Source organism: Schistocerca serialis, chromosome 2, assembly GCF_023864345.2.
Source record: "Schistocerca serialis cubense isolate TAMUIC-IGC-003099 chromosome 2, iqSchSeri2.2, whole genome shotgun sequence".
Lineage (NCBI taxonomy): Eukaryota > Metazoa > Arthropoda > Insecta > Orthoptera > Acrididae > Schistocerca > Schistocerca serialis.
The window spans coordinates 548309477-548335990 of NC_064639.1; the positions used below are offsets into that span (position 1 = coordinate 548309477).

Sequence of the window (26514 nt, forward strand, 5' to 3'; positions counted from 1 at the left end):
CGGAATTTGTATTTACTTCGTTGAATAATGTATGAAAATGCAGTGGTCGAAACTCGGGGCGGAGAAAAAAAGCTCGTCTTCCACCCTTTTTTTTTTTTTTTATTTTATTTACTGACGCAGAAGTTTTGGCGCCAGTATTTATCTTTGTGCCTACAAAGCATGCCTGTGTAGTGCTACATATATTCGACGGCAGAAGTTAGCTGTGGCGGCACCTACCAGCATTTTTCAGAACTTGCGCTTGCTTTGCACTCGATTCTAAGCCGCAGGCGGTTTTTTGGATTACAAAAACCGGAAAAAAAGTGCGGCTTAGATTCGAGTAAATACGGTAAAAGAGCTGTATCGGCAGTGCATGATCTTTCATGGAGACAGTCATGATGGGCATCTTGGATGGAAACTGAGGAACAGACTTGTGCCGCACATTTGTTGGTATGCATATTCTGGCACTTTCAGTGCCATATGTGGTCAAATCTTCATTTTTTTTCCTTTTTTTCCCCATGATGTTTCCTCCTGCGTTAAAAATATGCTGTTCAAATTTGACATCATTTTGAACAGTGATTCTCTTTCTATAGCATTTTTTAACTGGGTCTTTAATTATTGACTCTTTGTATATACAGTTTCTAACTGTGATACTGGTGCTGCTGTGTTAAACCTTTAACATAAATTTATACCTCTTAATGAGTTGATTATGACAGCATTTTAAATATTTTAATTTTGTCAGTAATTATATGAAATATTGAAAATAAAATTTTTCTTTGTTAGATAGGCAACCTGCAACTGGGACCATGTGCCATGAACCGAGTTAGCCAATCAATAATATATATCTGGTACCAAGCACTACCCCTTGATGTAGATAATGCTTTCTGTTTCCCTCTTTCTATTCCATGCCAACAATCACAGGCATCAGTCACATCCCTTCCTGTTGTACAGTGTTCGTGTTTAAGGAATTTGTGACAAATTTCAACAGCATAAATCAGTTCAGTGGCAGTGGACAAGCAATTTGCTGCAGACAAGATTTTGCACTACAGTCGAAATTATTGTATACAAAGTTTGTTATAAACAAAATGAGAGTGATGGTACAAGTGTGTGTATATACTAAATGTGGTCAATTACTGGTGGTAGCTTGGAAAGTAGGATCCATTTCAGCCCAGACCAAGGAGGAGAATACTGAAGGTAGAAAAGCAGTTGCATACGTACTTATGTGCCACAACTAAAAGTTCCATACATTCTACAGTTTTGCTGTGATGATACCAATGAGTTAGAACTTTAAATTGGTCTTTTTATTTATCAAATTGTGGCATGTGGTACTGTATTGTGGCAAGTGTTGCAATATCGACATATGCACTTTGTGATCAAAAGTATCCGGATACCTGGCTGAAAATGACTTACAAGTTCATGGCACCCTCTTTTGGTAATGCTGGAATTCAATATGGTGTTGGCCCACCCTTAGTCTTGATCCCTTAGTCTTGATGACAGCTTCCACTCTTGCAGGCGTACATTCAATCAGGTGCTGGAAGATTTCTTGGGGAATGGTACCCATTTTTGACGAAGTGCTGCACTGAGAAGAGGTATCGATGTCAGTCGGTGAGGCCTGGTGTGAAGTAGGCATTCCGAAACATCCCAAAGGTATTCTATAGGATTCATGTCAGAACTCTGTTCAGGTCAGTCCATTACAGGGCTGTTATTGTCATGTAACTACTCTGCCACAGGCCGTGCATTATGAACAGGTGCTTGATCGTGTTGGAAGATGCAGTCACCATCCCCAAATTACTCTTCAACAGTTGAAAGCAAGAAGGCACTTAAAACATCAATGTAGGCCTGTGCTGTGATAGTGCCACTCAAAACAACAAGGGGTGCAAGCCCCCTCCATGAAAAACACAACCACACCATAACACCACCCCCTCCGAATTTTACTGTTGGCACTACACGTGCTGATAGATGATGTTCACCGGGCATTCGCCATATCCACACCCTGCCGTCAGATTGTCACATTGTGTACGTGATTTGCCACTCACAAAACGTCATTCCACTGTTTAATTGTCCAATGTTTACTCTTCTTTTACCAAGCGAGGCATAGTTTGGCATTTACCGGCGTGATGTGTGGCTTATGAGCAACTGCTTGACTACGAATTCCAAGTTTTATCACCTCCGCCTAACTGTCATAGTACTTGCAGTGGATCCTGACGCAGTTTGGAATGCCTGTGTGATGGTCTGAATAGATGTCTGCCTATTACACATTATGACCCCTTTCAAATGTTGGCGGTCTCTGTCAGTCAACAGATGAGATCGCCCTGTATGCTTTTGTGCTGTATGTGTTCCTTCATGTTTCCACTTCACTATCACGTTGGAAACAGTGGGCCTAGGGATGTTTAGGAGTGTGGAAATCTTGCGTACAGACATTATGACACAAGTGACAACCAATCACCTGACCACTTCCGAAGTCCGCGAGTTTTGGGGGTGTCCGGATACTTTTGATAACATAGTGTGTTTGGTTTTTCTTTCTCATTAATCTGTAACTACATTTCTGTTCTCCGATAAGGTATACGTTGGACCTGTAGCAGACATGGTGTGGGCAATTGATGTCAGGAGGAAAGTATACATTAGAAAAGACATACTACCAGATTTTCCTCTTGGCAGTGGTTGGGTGCTGGTCTCTGGAATTGATGCTGTTGCACTGAGTATCAGGTAGCATATCACTTCTACGTGATTTTAAAATATTTTGCATAGTATTAAATGTTTAATATATCATAATCTTGAATCAGGTTTTATACATTTGTCCGTTGTCTATTTGTGTACTCCTGTCTTGTTTGCTGTTCCATTGTGGTGCATCATGTGAACTGAGATTACTTTGCTCATAATAAATGTTACCTAATTAAAATCAATAAATATGACTTTATAACTTTTTTTGCATATCTCTGGTAATTCAGTGTCTTAATCATTTCCTAAATGGAAAATTATTTAAAAAACAGCCTTGATCGCAGATGATGTTAACTTCTGACCAGTTTTGGCCTTTTAATGACAAACCATCATTGGAGTTTGCATCATCTAGATGGCAGTGATGGTGCCATTCATCCAGTTGGTGCAAAGTCTGATGATGGCCCGTAATAAAAAGGCCAAAATCGGCCAGAGATAACATTGACAGCGATCAAGACTGTTTTTTTAAATAATTTTATGACAATAAATATCAGTCTTCTCCAACAATGTTATATAAAATTATGACTTCCTGAATGTTATATTGTTTTTAAACATTAGTTAGAAACTCTGTACAGGCAGTTCAGAAGAAGCAGCACAACAACAGTAACACAAGTATTAAATTAATTTGATGCTACTCCAGCTTCTCCTGAGGAAATTAGGAAAATAATTAGATCTCTTGAAAGCTAACATCCAGAATAGTATTTTTTTTTTTATCATGTCTAGGATATATATCCAAAATATGATGGAATATTCTCTCTACTGAGAAAACTTCAAGAAGTACAACATTGTCTTTGTTTATGATCAACATTTTGATGACAAATGCATAAGAAAGTTAGATTACATCTCATACTTCCAGTCATTAATATTATGTGAAGTAATATTTTGAGGGAATTCTTTATTGAAACACAAAGTAGTCATTGCACAGCAATATGCTATAAGTATAATATTGGATGTACATCCTTGAACTATTGTTTAAAAAACCAAATACACTAATTACAGCTATATGGTACATGAAGTTTGTTGCTAAGAATGTCTTATAATTTGAAAATAGTATTAGTAATCATAAAAACAACACAAAAAATAGCTTTTGTTATTCACAACTTTGTCTTACTTTTGCATATAAAGTAAGCAGTTACAAAAATATTTTATCATTTTACATATGTAACAAAGGTGCTAACAGCTTTCAAAAAATTGAAATGATTTTAGCTTCATAATTTTTTCTACACTGTAATAGAATTACTGAATAGATAACATGAGTTTTGTTGGGCTACTTAATTAGATTAAGATCAGCGTGAAAACAAATCATATGAATAATCAGCATGTAGCCATATTTTCACCGAAAAAATGTATCATATGCATGTAGCAATTGACACATGATGTGTTATTATGAGATCCACAAATGTGATCTGCATCTGTTTTTCAGTAATGCTATGCAAGCCACTTAACAATGCATGGTTGAGTATCATTTGTAGCAGTATTAGGCACTCCCTGTCTTAATCACTTATGGTCCGAAGGGAGAATGACTGTTTACATACATTAGTTTTTGAGACCTCACCTCTCTTATCTTATTCTCATGTCCCCTGCTGGAGATACATGGTGGAGGCAGTGGAATTATTGCACATTGTTTCTTGGTACTCACATATTTTGTGTGAAACACATTGCCTTATTTATTAAGATTGCCATTAAAGTTCCATGAGTGTCTCAATTACATTTTAAACAATGGAAACTCCAGCTAGGAATATCAACAGTGTTGGAAAAGGTAGATTGCTACTTACCGTAAAGATGACACATTAAGTTGCATAGACAGGCACAATTAAAAGACACTTACACATAAGCTTTTGGCCCCAGCCTTCATCAGAAAAAGAGAAAAACATGCCATTCATTCACACAAGCAAGCACACCTTATGCACACATGACCCCCAAGTCCTGTAACTTGGGCCAGAATGCTATTGGCTCTGCAAGAAAGCCAAGACTGCAAATATCTCAAGTGAAGGGAATATTCTGCATAGGAACTGAGCTATGAGAAATGTCAGCAAGAAGAGTGCTGTGAATGCTACGGTTGTTGACAAGTGGATGAAAGTGAAAACCACTTTGTCAGTGGAAAAAATCATTGCATTTGTCTTTTGTAATTCCCAGGGCATGGTATTTATAGACTGCCAACCAAAGGGTAAAATGATCATAGGTACATATTATGCTTCATTGCTGGATCAGTTCCACAAAACACTTGGATAAGATGTGAACCTATTTGGTGAAGAGAAAGGTTCTCTGTCGCCAGGACTACTATGGACTCAACTATACATCTGTCATTGCCATAGCAAAATTTGTGGAATTATGATACAGCCTGCTACTGGTGGAAGAAATTAATGTTGAGTAAAGGTGTTATAGCAGAAACAAATTCATATTTTGCAGAACTTGGAAAAATTGTGTTTTAGAGGAGTTAAAAAATTTGGAGGAATAGAAAATAGTGCCATTTTGTTTAAAAAAATCACCTATGTATTCAATCCCTGTGGTACTCACAAAAAAATTAATGAAATTACTTGTATGTAAATATGTTTTGTAGGATCATATCTTAGTGAAATGAAATAATTGTATGGCATTTATTGGCCGGGATGTCCCTTGAAGGGTTATCTTGGTTATCAGCTGACTATTTGAAACTGTTATACGGCTTTCAACTATTATGCAGCTTTCCAAAATGTTGAAAGTTAAACCCTACCTGTTTACTAGCATTTTCTATCTCCAAAATAATTTGTGTGAAAAAAGCTGTATTTCCCATGAACCCTCATTGACTCACCGAAAGAAACTTATTTACTACAAGGAACATCATAATGTTGATCCATGGAATGCAGTATGCTCAAGTTTAACTATCATCTTCAGATCTGAAGGTGGTAGTTGCTACCAAAACTGGTTACCACTTTGGGGGAGGGGGAAGTTAAATGTGGTTAAGAAAATATACAGAAAATTTTGAAAAGTTTTTAAATTTTTTTAATTTTATGTGTGATTATCTGCTTATGACTGCTTTCTCCTATTCTGACAATGTCAGATGTTTTTGCTAATAAATACAGAATCACTGTGTGGCAAACATAATTTGTGTTTGTTTGTGACTATGTTCTGGCAATTATTTGATTACTCAGTAGCACTGTGCCTTAACTGTAACATAAATCAACATCTTAGTCTTATGTGTCCTTGGTGAAGTTTGTTTTATGGGCATTAGCCCATGGTGTGAGGCCTATTTCTGTCCATTACATGTCACAGGGCTGTCACAAGTTCTGGAAATAAGGGGATATCAGGGACTTTCAAACATATCAGGGAAATGTGAAAAAAACACTGGAAAAATCTCATTTTCGTTTCAGTAGATGGAATGGTGTGTTTACCAAGATGTCATGTATTCTTGCTGGCTGGGTGCAGCTGAGAATGTGCGCTTCTTCCCTACTCCCTCTTTCTTACTGCTTCTCCCCTTCTACCACTCCCCTCAGCTTACAGTCAGTGCTGCAACCACTTCTCGCTGCTAGCCTAATACCTGCCGATGAGAGGCAGGAAGACGTGAAGATTGGTTTGTTTGGATCTGATTCTTTGAGATTGTTGACGCAGTTGCCGGAGACGGCAGTTATGTGTGCACAAGTTGTGTCTGAGTGATTTTGTGTGTGTGTGTGTGTGTGTGTGTGTGTGTGTGTGTGTTTGTTTGTTTGTTTGTTTGTTTGTTTGTGTGTGTGTGTGTGTGTGTGTGTGTGTGTGTGTGCGTGCGTGCGTGCGTGCGTGCGTGAGCGCGCGCGCTCTCTCGCTTACTGACAAAATCTGAACTGGCTGAAAGTTTAGTTGTGAGAGTGTTATTGTCTTTTCTATATGCCTGTCTGCAGCTCAGTGATCAAATTTACAGTGAGTTGCTACCTATCCTGATTAGTATTGATTCTCAGAGTATTTGCACAAGTTATATGTTGCATGGATATATCACTGCTGAAATTGCTGTCTGTGACTAGTAAACTGCTGGCCACATGAGTGGATTCCCATGATGGGCCAAAACCACAGGCCATTTCTGCGGGTATCTCTAACGGATTGGTTCTGCCGATCTGGAGCCCATTGTTTAACACTAATATGCAGGCCCTGCCCACCAGATCTAGCCTCACCAATCTGCCTGCAGGCCAGGTCTGTTTGTATGTGACATAATGTGGCAGATTTTCATGGTTTATCCATAGACCCAGGATTGAGGTGCTCCTCGGCAGGCCAGAGGCCGCAGGTGTTGGATTTTAGGAATTGCAACTGTCTCACTGCAAGTACATTATACAGTGCAGCATTTTATAGACATGTTATTTACTGTAGTACATTTTGACACTTTGAAAGTAGTTTATATATTAGAAGAAAATTATGGCAGTCACTGGCGGTTTGTACACTATGTACTCATATATTTCTCAAAAAGAAAAGTCACACAATACCTGTAAAATAATAGACATAACACAGTGGGTAATAACCGACAATAATGAAAATAGTAGAACCAATATTTTATTGGCAGTCACCTATAGTGCTGGTTTACACAACTCTTCCCTGCCTTATACACTTCTTTCAAGAGGCCTACTTTTTCTGAGGTTATTTCCGAAATCAGTGAAGATATTTTAAATCTGTCTTGTGACACCAAGGAAATGTGTACTTTTGTCACCAGATGTGTTTCGTTTTGTTGAAATAAAATAACAACAGTGGTCTTAATGAAACACATATACCATTTGGCTTGCTTTCTCCATCTAAAAACAGTTCATTATAAAAGATGTTGATGTTAATAGTTAGGATTTTTGCTCACGGGGGGAGAAATACAGAAGTCCTCAAATTTTTTCCTCAACTTATGTCGTTACTTACCCTTGAGATCTCAAAATTTGTCAAGGAAAAATGCTAAAACTTGTCTGAAATCAGGGAAATATCAGGGAATTTCACTTGGGGAGGCGTGTGGCAACCCTGGTTTCATCTTGTGGTGCTGGAAACATCATTAGAAGTTATAGACCCTGATAAAAGTTCCTAACTTAGAACATGCTCAGTATTAGGAGACTAAATGTTAGACACAGAAATACACCTTGAACCAAGGGCTAACGCCCACAAAACAAAATTCACCAATGTAAACATCTTTGTCTTCTGTAAGACACCAGTTTGTAGTCAAAATCCCATATATAGAATAAAAAGAGCTGCCAATAAGAAATTATTTCAGTTTAGATCGAAACTCTCATCATTTACCCAAGAGTCTGGCAGAGAGCAAAGCAAAGACTTTTACGGCCAAATGTTGAATACCTGTCTGGCCTTATAGACAGCTTTAATGATGAGCACTTGCATTCATTGTCTTCTAACATTGTAGCTGTGGAAATTATAATTGTTTTGAAGATGCATGGGACGCCTCATTCATTGAAGGAATGTCCGTGGTGGAATATAAGTAATGGCGGGAGTAAAGGCAACTACTCACTACAGTGCCTAGGGTCACTTGGCACACACATACACCTGTGTGACTACATTGTCAAAGCTCACACTACATTCCATCTGAACTGCAGCTCGATTTGGATGCAGCATTGTGTGGGGTGGAGTGACAGAGTGGAGAAATGAGGAGGGAGCAGGAGGGAGGGTTGGGAAAGGGTGGCAGATGGCTAGGATGAAGTTGCAACAGGCTCCATAGGATAGGAATGTGGTATAGGTGTTCTTGTTGTGGCCACAGTGGAAAATGACATGGAAACCTGGAAAGGAGGGGAGTATAAAACAGAGAAAGGGGGTCTCTATGTGAGGTTGTGAGTGCAGGTTAAATGAAATTAGGGTCCTCTGGCAGCGGTGGGGATGGGTGCAGGGCAAAGGCTAACAGAGATTAGGGATTACAGGGTTGAAGAATGTGTCACAAAGGTCAGTTTCCCTCTATTTAATTTAGGGAAGCTGGTGTCAAGGTGAAAGACAGATGGCAAGGGATGTGATCAGCCAGTGAAACAAAGCATGTTGTGCTCAGAAGTGTGTTCTGCCGTTGGTTGGTGAACTTTGATCTTGCATGAACTTTGGTAGTTGTCATTCAATCAGGTGGACAGTTGGATGATAGTCATGCTCACATAAAAGGGTGAGCAGAAATTACTGCAGAGCTGGTATATGATATGACTGCCTTTGATAAACTTGGATATGTCTGTGATGGGACTGTAATAGGATGTGCTAAGTGGGTCTTTCAGACAGGTGTTGCACCTGGGTCTCGCGTAGGGGTATCACAAATGTGGCAAGAGGTTGGGAGCAGGTGTGGCATAACAGTGGACTAGAACATCTCATACATAGAGTGGATGACAGGTGTTAGAAGAATTGCGAGTAGGATGTTTCTCATTTCTGAGCATGCTGATAAGTAGTCAAAGCCCAGGAATTTTGGTCTTGTACATTCACAGTTCAAATGAGACTGATTTTTTATTATTAGTAACAAATACCAGTAAGGAGAAAATATACAGGTGAGAGTATGTGACAATGCGTACATATTTGAAAAAGTTTGTGCGAGATATTCAGCTATCTACTAAGCAACGTATTCTTATTGCTTGCTGTTGCTTAGTAAACACTTAACCAAATGTGCACTGCCCCAGGAAATAATTTGTGAAAGAAAACCTCAGTTCACTTGTACATAAGTTCCCCAATTGTACTGTAACAATCGGTGGAGGCTTTAATCAACCAACATCTAATTGGGAAAATTACCATTTTGTTAGTAGTGAGTGGGATAAGACATTCTGTGAAACTCTACTAAATACCTTATCTGAAAACTGCCCAGTACAAATAGTTAGGAAGCCTACTCATGTTGGGAAAATATTGGATCTAATGGCAACAAATAGACCTGTTGTCTTTGAGGATGCCCACATCAAAACTGGTATCAGTGATCATGACGCAGTTGTGGCATTGATGATTACCAAAGTACAAAGGACAACTAAAAAATGCAGAAAACATATATGCTCAGTAAATGAGGTTAAAAGATCAGTAGTGTCGTATCACAGTGAGGAACTTGAAACTTTCAGCACAGGACAGGAGCATGTAGAGTAAGTCTGGCTCAAGTTTAAAAGAATAGTTGACCCAGTAGAAGAGTTCATAATGAGAGAGAACCTCCATGATATACAGGCACTGTAAAGAAACTTCTAAAGGAACAGAGATTACTGCATAATAGGTTTAAAAAAAAAGTGTAGCGCTATAGAGAGGTGCTGAATGAAATGCGGTTGGCTGTCAAGAGATCAGTGTGTGATGCCTTCAGTGACTATTGTAGCAGAATACTGTCAAATGACATTTCACAAAATCCAAAAATAATTCTCGTCATATGTAAAAGCTGTTAGTGGCACCAAAGTTAGTGTCCAGTCCCTGGCTAACAAGACAGAAACTGAAATTGAGGGCTAACAAGACAGAAACTGAAATTGAGGGTACTGAAGCAAAAGATGAAATGCTTAACTCCGTTTTCAGATGTTCTGTAACAAAGGAAAACAGGAGAATTGCCCCAATTTGATCCTCATACCTCTGAAATGGTGAGCTAAATAAGTACAAGGGTGGTCCCATAAGTACCTGACCCAACAAAGAAAACACAAAAGTTTTGGAAAAATGTATTTATTTTTCAACATAATCTCCTTTCAGCTCTACTCACTTTTCCCAGCGATGTTCAATAAGTTTGATACCCTTTTTATAATGAAAACTGTCTAACTCCTTGTGTTTTGTTGTTGTGGTCTTCAGTCCTGAGACTGGTTTGATGCAGCTCTCCATGCTACTCTATCCTGTGCAAGCTTTTTCATCTCCCAGTACCTACTGCAACCTACATCCTTCTGAATCTGCTTAGTGTATTCATCTCTTGGTCTCCCTCTACGATTTTTACCCTCCACGCTGCCCTCCAATACTAAATTGGTGATCCTTTGATGCCTCAGAACATGTCCTACCAACCGATCCCTTCTTCTGGTCAAGTTGTGCCACAAACTTCTCTTCTCCCCAATCCTATTCAATACTTCCTCATTAGTTATGTGATCTACCCATCTAATCTTCAGCATTCTTCTGTAGCACCACATTTCGAAAGCTTCTATTCTCTTCTTGTCCAAACTATTTATCGTCCATGTTTCACTTCCATACATGGCTACACTCCATACGAATACTTTCAGAAATGACTTCCTGACACTTAAATCAATACTGGATGTTAACAAATTTCTCTTCTTCAGAAACGCTTTCCTTGCCATTGCCAGCCTACATTTTATATCCTCTCTACTTCGACCATCATCAGTTATTTTGCTCCCCAAATAGCAAAACTCCTTTCCTACTTTAAGTGCCTCATTTCCTAATCTAATTCCCTCAGCATCACCCGACTTAATTAGACTACATTCCATTATCCTTGTTTTGCTTTTGTTGATGTTCATCTTATATCCTCCTTTCAAGACACTGTCCATTCCATTCAACTGCTCTTCCAAGTCCTTTGCTGTCTCTGACAGAATTACAAAGTCATCGGCGAACCTCAAAGTTTTTATTTCTTCTCCATGAATTTTAATACCTACTCCGAATTTTTCTTTTGTTTCCTTTACTGCTTGCTCAATATACAGATTGAACAACATCGGGGAGAGGCTACAACCCTGTCTTACTCCCTTCCCAACCACTGCTTCCCTTTCATGTCCCTCGACTCTTATAACTGCCATCTGGTTTCTGTACAAATTGTAAATAGCCTTTCGCTCCCTGTATTTTACCCCTGCCACCTTTAGAATTTGAAAGAGAGTATTCCAGTCAACATTGTCAAAAGCTTTCTCTAAATCTACAAATGCTAGAAACGTAGGTTTGCCTTTCCTTAATCTTTCTTCTAAGATAAGTCGTAAGGTCAGTATTGCCTCACGTGTTCCAGTGTTTCTACGGAATCCAAACTGATCTTCCCCGAGGTTGGCTTCTACTAGTTTTTCCATTCGTCTGTAAAGAATTCGTGTTAGTATTTTGCAGCTGTGACTTATTAAGCTGATAGTTCGGTAATTTTCACATCTGTCAACACCTGCTTTCTTTGGGATTGGACTTATTATATTCTTCTTGAAGTCTGAGGGTATTTCGCCTGTTTCATACATCTTGCTCACCAGATGGTAGAGTTTTGTCAGGACTGGCTCTCCCACGGCCGTCAGTAGTTCCAATGGAATGTTGTCTACTCTGGGGGCCTTGTTTCGACTCAGGTCTTTCAGTGCTCTGTCAAACTCTTCACGCAGTATCATATCTCCCATTTCATCTTCATCTACATCCTCTTCCATTTCCATAATATTGTCCTCAAGTACATCGCCCTTGTATAGACCCTCTATATACTCCTTCCACCTTTCTGCTTTCCCTTCTTTGCTTAGAACTGGGTTTCCATCTGAGCCCTTGATATTCATACGAGTCGTTCTCTTATCTCCAAAGGTCTCTTTAATTTTCCTGTAGGCGGTATCTATCTTACCCCTAGTGAGATAGGCCTCTACATCCTTACATTTGTCCTCTAGCCATCCCTGCTTAGCCATTTTGCACTTCCTGTCGATCTCATTTTTGAGACGTTTGTATTCCTTTTTGCCTGTTTCACTTACTGCATTTTTATATTTTCTCCTTTCATCAATTAAATTCAATATTTCTTCTGTTACCCAAGGATTTCTACTAGCCCTCGTCTTTTTACCTACTTGATCCTCTGCTGCCTTCACTACTTCATCCCTCAAAGCTACCCATTCTTCTTCTACTGTATTTATTTCCCCCATTCCTGTCAATTGCTCCCTTATGCTCTCCCTGAATCTCTGTACAACCTCTGGTTCTTTTAGTTTATCCAGGTCCCATCTCCTTAAATTCCCACCTTTTTGCAGTTTCTTCAGTTTTAATCTACAGGTCATAACCAATAGATTGTGGTCAGAGTCCACATCTGCCCCTGGAAATGTCTTACAATTTAAAACCTGGTTCCTAAATCTCTGTCTTACCATTATATAATCTATCTGATACCTTTTAGTATCTCCAGGGTTCTTCCATGTATACAACCTTCTTTCATGATTCTTAAACCAAGTGTTAGCTATGATTATGTTGTGCTCTGTGCAAAATTCTACCAGGCGGCTTCCTCTTTCATTTCTGTCCCCCAATCCATATTCACCTACTATGTTTCCTTCTCTCCCTCTCTCCTTAAAATAGGCATTAACTGCCGACATCACGTCTTCATTTGTTGAAAATCTTCGACCACAGAGCCATTTTTTCAAGTTTGGGAACATAAAATAATCCAAGGGCGCTAAGTCTGGTGAATAAGGTGCATGAGGTAGCAATTCAAACTTTAATTCACTAATTTTGGCCATTGCAATAATGGACTTGTGAGCTGGTGCATTGTCATGAAGAAACAACACTTTCTTCTTGCCCAAATGCGGCCATTTTTGCTTTATTTCTTTGCCCAAATGATGCAGTAAGTTCGCATAATACTTGCAATTTATAATTTTTCCTTTTTCAAGGTAGTCAATGAAAATTATCCCACGTGCATCCCAAAAAACAAATGATGTCATGACCTTGCCTGCAGATGAAATGGTGTTCACCTTCATTGGAGTCGGTTCTCCAATATGTGTCCATTGTTTTGATTGTTCTTTTGTCTCTGGAGTGAGGTGGTGGACCCATGCTTCATCCATGGTTATGGAACAGTGCAAAAAATGAGCTTTGTTGCTGTGAAACTTCACTAAACACTCAATTGAAACATCTCCATGACACTGTTTTTGCTCAAGTGTGAGCAAACGCGCCAGAAACCTTGCGCACAGTTTTCTCCTGTCCAAATTTTCAGATATGCAATGTACTGCACTTTCTGAAATGCCTACCATGTCTGCTAGCTCGTGCACTTTCAGTCAATGATCATCCAGTACCACTTTGTGGATTTTCTTCACCATTTCTGGAGTTGTTGCCTCATTTTGTTTACCACTGCAATGCTCGTCTTGGCAGCTCATACGGCCTTGTTTAAACTCAGATATCCAGTATTTTACTGTTGTCAACAAGGGAGCAGACTCTCCCAAAGTAGAATCTAGCTCACCTTCAATATTGGTTTGGCGGGGAGGGAAAGTATCACATACCGATGACGAATTTTCTCCATTTTCACAAATATTCACTTACAGTGTTCACTATTGATGGCTGCCAAACAAATACTAAACAATGCGGTGTCTTCAGACTTGAAACACATACTTCATAGATTGTATACTTTCTAATCCAGAGCTATTTTTCAATGACGACTGCCACGTCTCAGTCAGGCCAGGTACCGATGGGACCACCCTCGTATTAGTGTCAGTGGTGTTGAGAAACAGCTGAAATTATTAAAACTGAACAGAGTTAAAAGACCGTGCCCAGTTCTTGGAAGAAGGCACAGGTCACACTCATCTACAAAAAGGGGAGTAAAAGTGATCCACAAAACTACCATCTAATATCTTTGACATCAGTTTTTTTTTAGAATTTTAGAACATATTCTGAGCTCAAATATAATGAGGTATCTTGAACAGAATGACATCCCCAATGCCAACCAGCATGGATTTCGAAAACATTGATCATGTTAAACCCAGCTCGCACTTTCCTCACATGACATACTGAAAGCTTTGGACTAAGGCAACCAGGTAGATGCAATATATCTTGATTCCCGAAAAGCATTAGACTCGGTATCACACCTACTCTTATTGTCAAAAGTATGATCATATGTGATATAGGTGAAATTTTTGACTGGATTGAGGACTTTTTGTTATAGAGGACATGTCGTGTTATCTTGAATGGAGGGTCATCATCAGATGTAGAAGTAACTTCGGGTGTGACCCAGGGAAGTGAGTTGAGGCCCTTGCTGTTCATGCTGTATATTAATGATCTTGCAGACAATATTAATGGTACAATCAGGCTTTTTGCAGATGATGCAGTTATCTATGATGAGGTACTATCTGAGAGAAGCTGCATAAATATTCATTGAGATCTTAATAAGATTGCAACGTGGTGCACAAATTGGCAACTTGCTCTAAATGTTCAGAAGTGTAAAATTTTACAAAAATGTAGTATGCTATGACTATAATATCAAGGAGTCACTGCTGGAATCAGCCATCTCATACAAATACCTGGGTGTAACACTTCGCAGGGATATGATGTGGAATGACCACTTGGGTTCTGCTGTGAGTAAAGCAGGTGGTAGACTTTGGTTTATTGGTAGAATACTGGGGGAGTGCAATCAGTCTACAAAAGAGATTGCCTGCAAATCATTTGTGTGACCAGTTCTAGAATATTGCTCAAATGTGTGGGACCCACACCAGATAGGACTAACAGAGGATATACAGAGGAGGACAGCTCGAATGCTCGCAGGTTTGTTTAATCTGTGGGAGAGTATCACAGAGATATGGAGGAACAGAACTGGCAGACTCTTGAATACAGACTTAAATTGTCTTGGGAAAGTTTATTAACAAAGTTCCAAGAACCGGTTTTAAATGATTGCTCTAGGGGTATACTACAAACCCCCAATGTATCGCTCAAATAGGGATTGTGAGGATAAGATTAATTATTGTATGTACAGACACATTCATTCAATCAATCAATCTTCCCACACTCTGTACGTGAATGGAACAGAATGAAACCCTAATAACTGGCACAATGGGACGTACACTCTGCCATGCACCTCATGGCAGTTTGTGGAGAATAGATGTAGATGTAGAATTTTTGAGAGATAAAGATTTACATTAATGGTTGTTCTTGTAACGCTGCACAAACACAAAATCAGAATTCTCACCAACTTTTATTCCACTTCCACATGAAGGAATATAGTAAGATATTGAATGATGTATTAATTGGTACAAACACATGTAACCAAGGAGTACATTAAGGCACAGTCTAACAGTGAAGTACACATTTGCCACACAAACATTAGTGTCTTCCGAGGGCTTGACACACTGGCTTATATAAGGCTGTTTCTCACATGATGCAGTGTTTGCTGTGCTGTCTGTGCCAATGCGAGATGGCCTCTTTAGGCCAACTATGTGGGCACGCGCTGTTTAATTATGTGTGCTCCTCCATAGAATTACAACCCCCCTCCTTCGTGAGGATAAATGTTCACTGTGAAGATGTCCATGTCTTCATTGGAAGGGGATGATTGCTGGAGCAGATGTTGCTCCATAACAGGAGAAAACAGTCTGAAATTGCACGAGTGTGGACAGATGAGGTGCCCACGAGAGACTGTAAGGGAGCTCTGGTGATAGAGGCACTGTATCCATGTTCACATCTAGAGAAGCATTCAGTGATGGAGGTGGCAGTGTAGACAGAGGCAGCGGCAGTGTAGACAGAGGCAGCATGGTACTAAATACTACACCCAGCACTCGAAATGAAGGCAGTACAGGAGCCGGAGGGGACACGGACCATACGGCGGTGGCCAGTGCAGATGGTAGAGGTGGCAACAGGGCTGGCAGGATCTCCAGCGTGTGGTTGGTTACAGGTAGATGAAGCTGGTTGTAGTGTTGTGACACCAAGCCATCGGAAATACACATGATGCATAGGCGGCAGCCTGGGCAGTGATGGACGACTGCTAGTATCTACTTAAGGCACTGGCCAAAGGTACGAGCCCAGACGGTGGAGCCCAGAGGTAACCACTGCAAGGTGGGCATTGGTGGGTGGCTGGGTGTCAGCCAGCACAGATGAAGTAGTTTATGTGCTGGTGGCCATGGAGCAGCTCTGCCAGTCTGCAGTTGTCAACTGGAGTGAACCTGTATGAGCGGAAGAACCTATCGAAGGCTTCCTTAGGAGAAGACTGCGTGATATGTTTTTTCATCCAAATTTTGAAAGTACGGAACAGCCACTGGACTGAGGATGAAATGGAGTGGCTGTAACGTGCTGATTGCCACTCATTTTACAAAAATCTTCGAAAACATGAGACACAAATTGTTGGCTGTTGTTGGCTGTTGACCTTTGCAAGTGTATATGGTGATCCTTCCAAGGAAAAAATCTTTGTGAGGGCCTTGACAGTAATTGCCAAAGGGCAACCAAGCACGTAAGGAAATTTTTTGAGAAAAAGTCAGCTACTACAAGCCAAAAGTAGTTACAGAAGGGACCCACAAAATCAGCACGAATTTGCTCCCATGGCCACTGGGGAGGGTAGTGGGGGTGGGGGGTCGGGTCGGTTTAGGTCGGGTCGGGTCACAGACAAAGAGAGGCTCATGCTGCCGGTTGGTGAGTGGTGCACTGCCATGCATAATATCATTGTCAATAACAGGCCACAACACGTGACAGCAGACCAGCAATTTTGTACGGTATGAGAAACATGCCAATTGTCCAGATGGAGAAGGTGCATTTGGGATCACAATGCTGGATGCTGGCTCTTCAGTAGCCAACAGTAACACACAATGAAGAATGGAGAGGCGGTAGCAGAGAGCAAAATAAGTATGCAAGGGAACAGACACCTGGCCTGGTGGTTTATCTGGCCAGCTGTGGTGGAAAAAGGGAACAACCTGACATAAGACAAGATCAGCCGCAACAGCCACCAAAATCAGAGTACTGCTAATGGGAAAATGATCCGTGGTGTTTTGGGCTTTGGTGTCTAAATTAAAACACAACAGTTCATAATGATCAAATGCTGGATCATGGTCAATCAACAACAGGGAAAGAGCATCTGCATTTGCATGTTGTGCTGTAGGGCAGAAATGAATCTGGTAATTATAGTGCGACAAAAAGTAGAGCTGAGTATTGCAGGCAATGGACCAATTTGTCTGGTACAGATGCTGAAGGATGTAAAAGAGAAACCAGAGGTTCATGATCTGTAATAAAATGAAATTTAGATCCCCTATAGGGAAACATGAAATTTTTAGTACATAGCAATGGCTTCTTTTTCTCTTTGTGAGTAGTGCTATTGCACCTGATTTAGGGTTTTGGAGGCATATGCTATAGGATGTTCGGAACTGCGTTTTTGTGTATGAGAATACTGGGAGGCATGTGTGGCCAAAACAAGATGTTGACATGGTTGCAATGTAACCAAGCAAGGTGCCAAATGTAATTTTGACTTCATCATGAAGCAAAAGCCTACTTGCAGGCAAGCGACTAGTGAAAAGAAACACTTTTACATAAGAGAGCATGAAGGGCACATCAGGTGGAAATTTATGATAGTACGCAGTCTTCCTGAGAAAGGCCTGCAGCTCTTTGACACTGGTTGGACATGGCAAAGCTGCAATGGCATCGACATGCTGGTATAAAGGCCACGAGACTTAAAAACCAAGATAGGCAATAGACGGCTGAAAAATTTGTGATTTGTTCAAGTTACATGTCAATCCAGAGGCCTGCAGCACCACAAGCAATGCACAAAAGTTCCATAAATGTTCATCTGCTAAGAAACCAGAAACTGCAATATCATCCAGATACCTAATGCGTCCCAGCAAGGAGACCATGAGTTGCTACAGAACTTGTTGGAAAATAGCAAGCACACTAGCTACATCGAATGGCAGATGCTGATATTGGTATAACCCAAAGTGGGTACTCACCACAAGGATATGTTTAGAATCATCAGCCAGGGGCAGTTGCAAGTAGACTTCTGGCAAGTCTACCTTGAAAAAATACCCTGATGGAATAAGGAAAATTTATCAATAATATACTGTCAGATTACAAAATTTTTAAAATCACCAGAAAGCCAGAGGTTACTGTTCGGTTTATTGATGATTAACACCCGAATAGATATTCACTAAATGAGGCAAGTGTGACAACACCCAAGGGTGTAAGGTAATCGAGTTTTGATTTGATTGCTCTCATAAAGCTATTGGGATTGGCTGGGCACAAAAAACAAACAAACTGTGGCACACCATTGGTTTCATTGTGATGTGAGTTTTGAAATCGGTAGCACACCCTAAACTTTCCAAAAACAGTGAGGAAAATTCCGAGCGGGGCGCATCCGATTGTTGGTACAGAACTTGATCCATATTTTTATTTGTTGCAACTGACCAAGCAGTGAGAGACAGGGAACATGGCAGTGATCAAAGATCCACATAGGTTTAAGAATTTAACAAAATCACTGTCACACCCTTGTCCACTTGTGTATTTTTAACATGTTGCCCATGACATGTGTTTCAATGTAAAGTTTATCTGGGGCTACCATCAGTTGGGGAACAATGTTCACAACCATGTTCATGTCTGATGGAGGAGGGCACTCCAGGAGAGGGGCATGCGCCAGCTGTTGTGACGCTGACTGCTGTTGCTGTTTAGTGTGACGCTGCCTCATGCTTAATGGAGATGGTAGTTGCATGGTCACATCATCATCTTGCCCCCTCCGCCCTCCCCATGAGGCTGAGGAGGAGAGCCAACAGTGGCTACTTCACACCAAGCTTCTGTCTGAATTCCTTCCTCCCTAGATACTTCAAAAGACTGGGCAATATTCAAAAGCTCTGCAAGAGAGGGATTTTTACATTGTAAAGCCTGTTCACGATGTGCTATATAGGGGGCCAAGCGTATTATAGCATCACATACCATCAAGTCAACATATGAGGCCCCAGTGAAGTTCAGTAACAAACTTGCAATGATGGATCAGCCCATGAAGTTCACTCCCCAGGCTCTGTACGACTGTTGTGCCTGATTTTGAGAGCGGTAGAATCAATGTGAGCAGCAATAACGTGAGTGCACTTGAAGTGATAAGTAGAGAGCAACTGACACATTTCATCCAAAGGGAGACTAGCAGGTTCCTGAAGAGGATGTAAGTGACACAGAAGGTGATAAACACGGAGAGAAATCCATGACAGAAAGAAAACTGTACACAAAGTGAGTTCAGCGACACCAAAAGCTTGGAAATGTTGATGGAGGTGATTTTCATATGCATCCCAATCTTCTGCAGGATCATCGTATGGAGGAAACACTGGGGGTTGTGTCAACAGTGGTGAACACTGGCATGTCGATGATGCTGCCAAACTGTCTAGTGCCATGGAGAGAGCCTGGTGCTGGCTGGTGATAGCTAGCTGCTGTTCAACAAGGGATTGAATAATTTCGCCCACTGACATATTGGTCATAGTGAAATGCAAAACAAAACATGCAGAGTAGAATATCACTCTCATCGCCAAAAATCTTGTAACGTTGCACAAGCACAATATCAGAACTCCAAATCCTGTGAGTGAAAGAAACATGTCACTATTTGTGCCGCTCTTCTATGTGTATGTTCAGTATTGCCTGCTAGTCTTATTCAGTATAGGTATCAAATACTCGAGCAGTATACTACAGTGAGACTCATGAGTGATTCGTAAACCGTGTCCTGACTGCATTTTTCCAGTGTCCTGTCAACAAATTTTGCCACTGCTATATGACTATGCTGATGTTGGTATTCTACATTGAAGAGCCAAAGAAACTGGTACACCTGCCTAATATCGTGTAGGGCCCCCCTGAGCAAGCAGAAGTCCCGCAACACAACATGGCATGGACTCGACTAATGTCTGAAGTAGTGTTGGAGGGAATCGACACCATGAGTCCTGTAGGGCTGTCCATAAAGCAGTAAGAGTACGAAGGGGTGGAGATCTCTTCTGAACAAAACGTTGCAAGGTATCCCAGGTGTTCTTAATAATGTTCATGTCTGGGGAATTTGGTGGCCAGCGGAAGTCTTTAAACTCAGAAGGGTTTTCCTGGAGCCACTCTTGAGCAATTCTGGACATATGGGGTGTCGCATTGTCCTGCTGGAATTGCCAAAGTCCGTTGGAATGCACAGTGGACATGAATGGATGCAGGTGATCAGGCAGGATGTTTACGTATGTGTCACCTGTCAGAGTAGTATCTAGGCGTATCAGGGGTCTCATATCACTCCAACTGCACACGCTCCATGCCATTATATTGCCTCCACGAGCTTGAACAGTCACCTGCTGACATGCAAGTCCGTGGATTCATGAGGTTGTCTCCATACCCGTACACCTCCATCTGCTCAATACAATCTGAAACAATACCTCGTCCGATCAGGCAACATGTTTCCAGTCATCAACAGTCCAATGTCGATGTTGACGGGCAAGGCAAGGCATAAAGCATGATGCAGTAATCAAGGGTACATGAGTGGGCCTTCAGCTCCAAAAGCCCATATTGATGATGTTTCGTTGAATGGTTCGTACGCTGACCGGTGTTGGTGGCCGAGCATTGAAATCTGCAGTAATTTGTGGAGGGTTGTACTTCTCTCACATTGAACGATTCTCTTGAGTCATCGTTGGTCCTATTCTTGCAGGATCTTTTTCCGGCCGCAGAGTTGGAGATGTGATGTTTTACCGGATTCCTGATATTCACAGTACATTTGTGAAATGGTCGTACTGGAAAATCCCCACTTCATCGCTACCTCAGATATGCTGTGTCGCATCACTAATGTGCCAACTAAACACCACATTCAATCTCACTTAAATCTTGATAACCTGCCAGTGTAGCAGCAGTAACCGATCTAATGACTGTGCCAAACACGTTTGGCTTATGCATGCATTGCTGACCACAGCACTGTATTTTTCCTATTTATATATCTCTGTATTTGAATACATATGCCCGTACCAGTTTCTTTGGCGCTTCAGTGTATTTCACATCCCTGCAAATTATTAAGCCACGTATTTGCATGAGTTGATGGATTCTAACTGTGAACCACTGGCTCTGTAGCCGTAAGCTAGTGCATTTTTTAAATTTTTTTATTATTGCATGAAGTGCATAATTTTTGTTTCTGTACACCTAAAGCGACTTGCCAGTTTTTGAATCACTTTGAAATTTTGTCAAGATCTGATTGAATATTTATGCAGATTTAGATTTCTGCAGATTTTTTTTCAAACAGTACTTCATTATCTATAACTACACCATCTGCAAAAAGACTAAGTGTGCTATTAGTATTGTCTGGCAAGTCGTTAATATATAACACGAATGACTAGGACTCCAGTACACCTCTAATGGTGCAGATCTGACATTACTTTTATTCTATCAATGATTCTCCATCAAGTATAACATGCTGTATTCCGACTGAGAAGAAATGCCTCAGCTCTCCTTACAAATTTGGTTTGATACTCCGTACAACCATACTTTTGTGAATAAAAGTGGGTGGTGTTCTAAGTTAAATGCTTTTCAGAAGTCTTTCAGAATGTTGTGTGAGAAAAGCGCAAGCTGGGTTTCACACGCTTGGTATTTCCATAATCCTTGTTGGTTGGCATGGAATAGCTCATTCTTTAAGTTTGAGCTCAGAATATGTTCTAGGATTCTGCAACGAATGGATGTCAGTGAGATTAGACAATAGTTTTGTGATTCTTTTTTGTTACCCTTCTTCTAGGTAAGTGTGACCTGTGTCTTTTTTCTGACCATTGGGCACAGCTATTTGTTCGACAAAAACATCTACAATATATTATGGTTAAATTGTGTGTTAACTCACCTTCAAACTCTGGGGCCTGAAGCCATGTTTAATTTTATAATTGTTGTGTCATCTGGGTGTTTAGACTATAATTTTGATGCTACAAACAGCCTTTACATATAACAAGAATCTCTTTGGTTTTTGTGAGAGATCTTTTGACAGTATTCTGTTGTAGCAGTTGTTGAAGGTTTCTCGCATTGAACCCTTGATAGCCATATGCATTTAATCCAGTAATTCTCTGTATAGTATAACATATTTTCATCATGAATGGTTTCCCAAACTATCTGTTTCAGGTAGTTTTCTAAAACACATTTAATAAAGTTTTGAGGGTGCCTTGTCATGTCTGCCTCTTACAAAGCTGTAACTATCCCACTTGATTACTGCATGGTTAAAGTCTCCTTAATTGGTGACAGTAATATTGGGGAGCATTCATACTTTTCCCTACTTCATATGTTTCCCTACTTCATATGTTTCCCTACTTCATACTTTTCCCTTCTTCATACTTTTCCCTTCTTCATACTTTTCCCTTCTTCATACTTTTCCCTTCTTCATACTTTTCCCTACTTCATACTTTTCCCTACTTCATACGTTTCCCTACTTCATACTTTTCCCTACATCTTGGGTGAGTCTGGTTGTCGATAGAAAGGTCTAATTACAGGCTTATGACCATCTTTGATACCAAGTCTTTCCCAAACGATTCTGCTAGTGGCTTAAGTTTTTATGTGGCTTAAGTTTTTATCTCTGTAGATTTGAGTTTCTTGTTTATTGTGACAAATACACCACCTCCATTTCCCATTAGCCTTTGCTTTAAGTATATAGTTAGATGTACCCCAAAAATGTGACTGCAATCAGTTTTGAGCTTTATGCAGCGTTCTATACTTAGTATTAAATGCGCTCCATTGCTATTTCTAGGACTGATACAAAGACTGCTGTTTTAAACGTTATATGGTAGTACGTATCACAACACTGGTGTAGACAACAGAAATACAACACATAAAACTATTAATTGTATGAAAGAACAAGCTGTTATTGAAGAACTTGTATAAAGGGCAAAAGGTCATACATGTATGCCATTAACAAAAACTAAATGCAGTTTAAAGTCAGACATGACAAGGGCAACAGATACTGGCAATAAAACACATTGAAATGTCAGATACTGAAATTACATGGATTGGCATTTACAAAAAAAAAAAAAAATTAACCATTCTTTGTTTATGATAGTCACCTATGCTAGTGTAGACACCAGTTCTTAATAAATTATCCAAAGTACTTGACAAAGTACGAGCTCCCAAAAATAAGATTATATTATGTGAAGATATGAATACAATCATAAATGACACAGATGAAATCAGTAACAACCTCATAAATGTCCTTTACACTTTTGATGTGCCATGATTGATCAGATGTACATCAAGAGATGCTAATAACTTAGCATCCATAATTGACCTTCTGGTTACAAATACACTGTGTGACAAAAAAGTGAAGCACAGAGAAGAGGAAAAGAAAACAGAATAATAATTCATGGTGTGAGAGGGAGTGTGTTGTTGTTGTTGTTTCAGAGATTACACAATCAAATCAAAATTAACTAAGAACTTGACAGTATGAGGCCACTTATTTGTATGACATAGCATCCCATCTGGCCTGGATGCATGCACTGATTTGGTTGGGAACGGTGTCATAATGCTGTTGTATCTTCTTCTGTGGCAAGCTGGCCCAGAACTGTTGTAACTGGTCCTTGTTACTAACTTGAGGATGGAGTTGAAGTGTTAGCTGATCTCATGTTTTATTGGGGACAGATCTAGGGATCCTGCTGGCCACAGGAGTATCTCAACATCATTGCAGATGGCTCATGGAGACATGTGCCGTGTGTGATCATTCATTGACCTGTTGAAAAATTGCAGCACAATTAGAGGTCACACATGAAGACACATGGTGTCCATGGCATACCATTCCCTCAGTCACTACCAGCCCTGACCTGACGTCATACATGATGACTACCCCCACCATGATACCAGGAGTAATACTACTGTGCCTCTCCAAAAAATTGGAATAATGAGACCTTTCCCCAGGTCACAGCCATACCTGATAATGATGGTCATCTAGGATAGCGCAGAACGGCGATTCATTGCTGAACACAGTGTAGCACCATCTGTCAGCAGTCCATGCTTCCTGGTCATGCCACTACTCCAAAACAACCTTTTCTTATGTGGTACAAACCAGCCTGTGACTGGATTAGTAATTCCCTAGTATGACTGCTGCTAGTCTCCGACCAGTGATGAAGGATGACATAAAATGTTGCTGAGAATCCATTACTTGTTCTTGGATCGCAAATGCAGATATGAAGTGGGTATAGTAATGTAATTTGAATCTGACAAGACCTGGAATGACTCAATAACCTGCAGAACTGGAAAACCATCCAAGGCCATTAACAGTGAGCTGTCTAGTGCGAACACACCACCACCACCACCACCATCTGAGGAAGACTGACACTGGAATATCAAGTTCAAATGAACAATACAAATTGACAACCTAAGGCATAGCAAATTCCAAAACCAAACGGTGATTTGTAGTGAGAATAATACATGAGAGCACCACAATCATGGCTGAGGACAGAGCTGCTGTGCTGCTAGCTTTAAGGGGCAGCAGTGGGCACTCATTGCCTGGCAAGCTGCACGTGGCTCTGTAGCCAGCAGTGCCACCTAGAGGTTTTCATTGAGTTCTTTATCTGCCAACCAGATCCCTTCCTACAGGAACGTGTGCATACGACCAGAAGTGACATGAAAAATGCTTTGGAAGGTGAACTTGTTGCACAGCTGGTGTCCTGTAGAGGTGGGCCAAACGGTTATTCTGGAGTAACCGTTATCACAGTTCCAGTTATTCTTTGATAACCGTTATCGTTAACGGTTATTAATAACTGCCAAGTTATTTTTCGCTAGCGAATACCGATAACTCCGACAGTTAAATAACGACATAGTTGGAATCCATCAGTTTAGTTATCAGTATAACTGCGAATAGTGTGAAATAGCAGGAATGTCGTATGAATCGTGTCATAACCTCAGCTTATTAACTCCGGGTACATTTTAGTTGATGTTAGAACGATTATTAGTGTTTCAGATTCGATGTTTGTAGGTTATCGGTCGCAATTAGAAATATTATCTTCGCAGCTGCGACAGAAAGTACGCGGAACTTCGCCAAAGCAATGTTTAAGTAAAATGTTAACAACGTGCGTTTTTAAGTATGAAGTAATATGTAAACTGAGTACTGTAGGTTAAATTCGAAGCTTAATTTCTTGTGCTGCTCACATAATAGAATAAAGTGTACAGCCTTGTAATACAACAAAAAATATACGTAATGTGACAGATTCGTTTACTCCTGTGCTGTAAAAGCTAGTCCTATTGGGGAAAGTGTGAGTACGCTAATCCAAGTTTTATGTCAGATTTGCAAACTGCTCGATTTCTCCAGCGACAGCATGTTTATAACATATGAAGACATGCAGATCGAAAAGGTTGACAGTGTTACATTTCTGGGACTACAACTCGATAATAAATTCAGTTGGGAAGGGCATACCACATTTTTTCATTCTATTATTTCATAAGGGAACATATTCTGTGGTAACTCATCAAACGTAGCAAAAGTTTTTCGCATGTAAAAGCGTGTAATAAAAATCGTTTGTGGCATCAATTCAGGAACATCATGTAGGAACCTGTTCAAGGGACTTTGTATTCTAACCACTGCTTCCTAGTATATTTATTCCTTAATGAAATTTGTTACAAGTATTTCCAACCAATAGCTTAATACATAATATCAGTACTAGAAATGGGAACAGCAATCTACATAAAGACCTAAAATTACTTACCTTGGTCCAAAAGGGGTCCAATATTCAGGAACATGCATTTTCAATAAGCTGCCAGCAAGTCAGCAACCATTAAAAACTTGGTTTCAGATAAGGCACGGTTTACAGTGTGTTTGAATGACTATTTGATACATAAGTGTCTGATTCCACCCATCATCAATATGCCGGAAATGTCTATTTTAAGTGTGTCTATGACGCCACTACATATACATGGCAACAAACACGAAGATACATATAAATAATACAATAACATTTCCCACCAAAAATACAATCAAACCAATGGGACAACTGCGGGAAGTTGGGGGTTTTAGGGTGAGGACAAGCTAGTAAAAAAAACACACCATGATCCCAAAACACAAAATGAAGAACAAAATGAAAAAAAAATACAGCATTCTGCTACACCAACAAAAATCTGCAGGAATCGGACACTTCCCTTGAACAATATAGGTCAACTATAGGTGACCATACCAAAACACCAATACCCACAACTAAAAGTACGAAAATTGGAATCAGACATTTCCCTTGACCTACATAGGTCAACCTCAGATGACGATACTAAAACATCAACACACACAATTATGAAAATGGGAATCGGTCATTATCCGGTGACCTATATAGGTCCACCACAGCTACTGATGCCAAAAGATCAACACCTACAACTGCGAAAAATAAAACCACAATCCCAAAAGTCCACAAATCAATCATCCCT

At 40.2% G+C, this 26514-nt stretch overlaps 1 protein-coding gene across 3 annotated transcripts in view; it reads left to right on the top strand.

The window, feature by feature from the left end:
- Window positions 1–26514, top strand: part of LOC126457531 (uncharacterized) — a 221914-nt gene that overhangs the window by 169584 nt on the left and 25816 nt on the right. For all 3 annotated transcript variants that reach the window (XM_050093884.1, XM_050093885.1, XM_050093883.1), the window contains exon 15: window positions 2537–2682. In XM_050093884.1, coding sequence (XP_049949841.1) covers window positions 2537–2682 — 146 coding nt within the window. The remainder of the gene's footprint in view (window positions 1–2536; window positions 2683–26514) is intronic.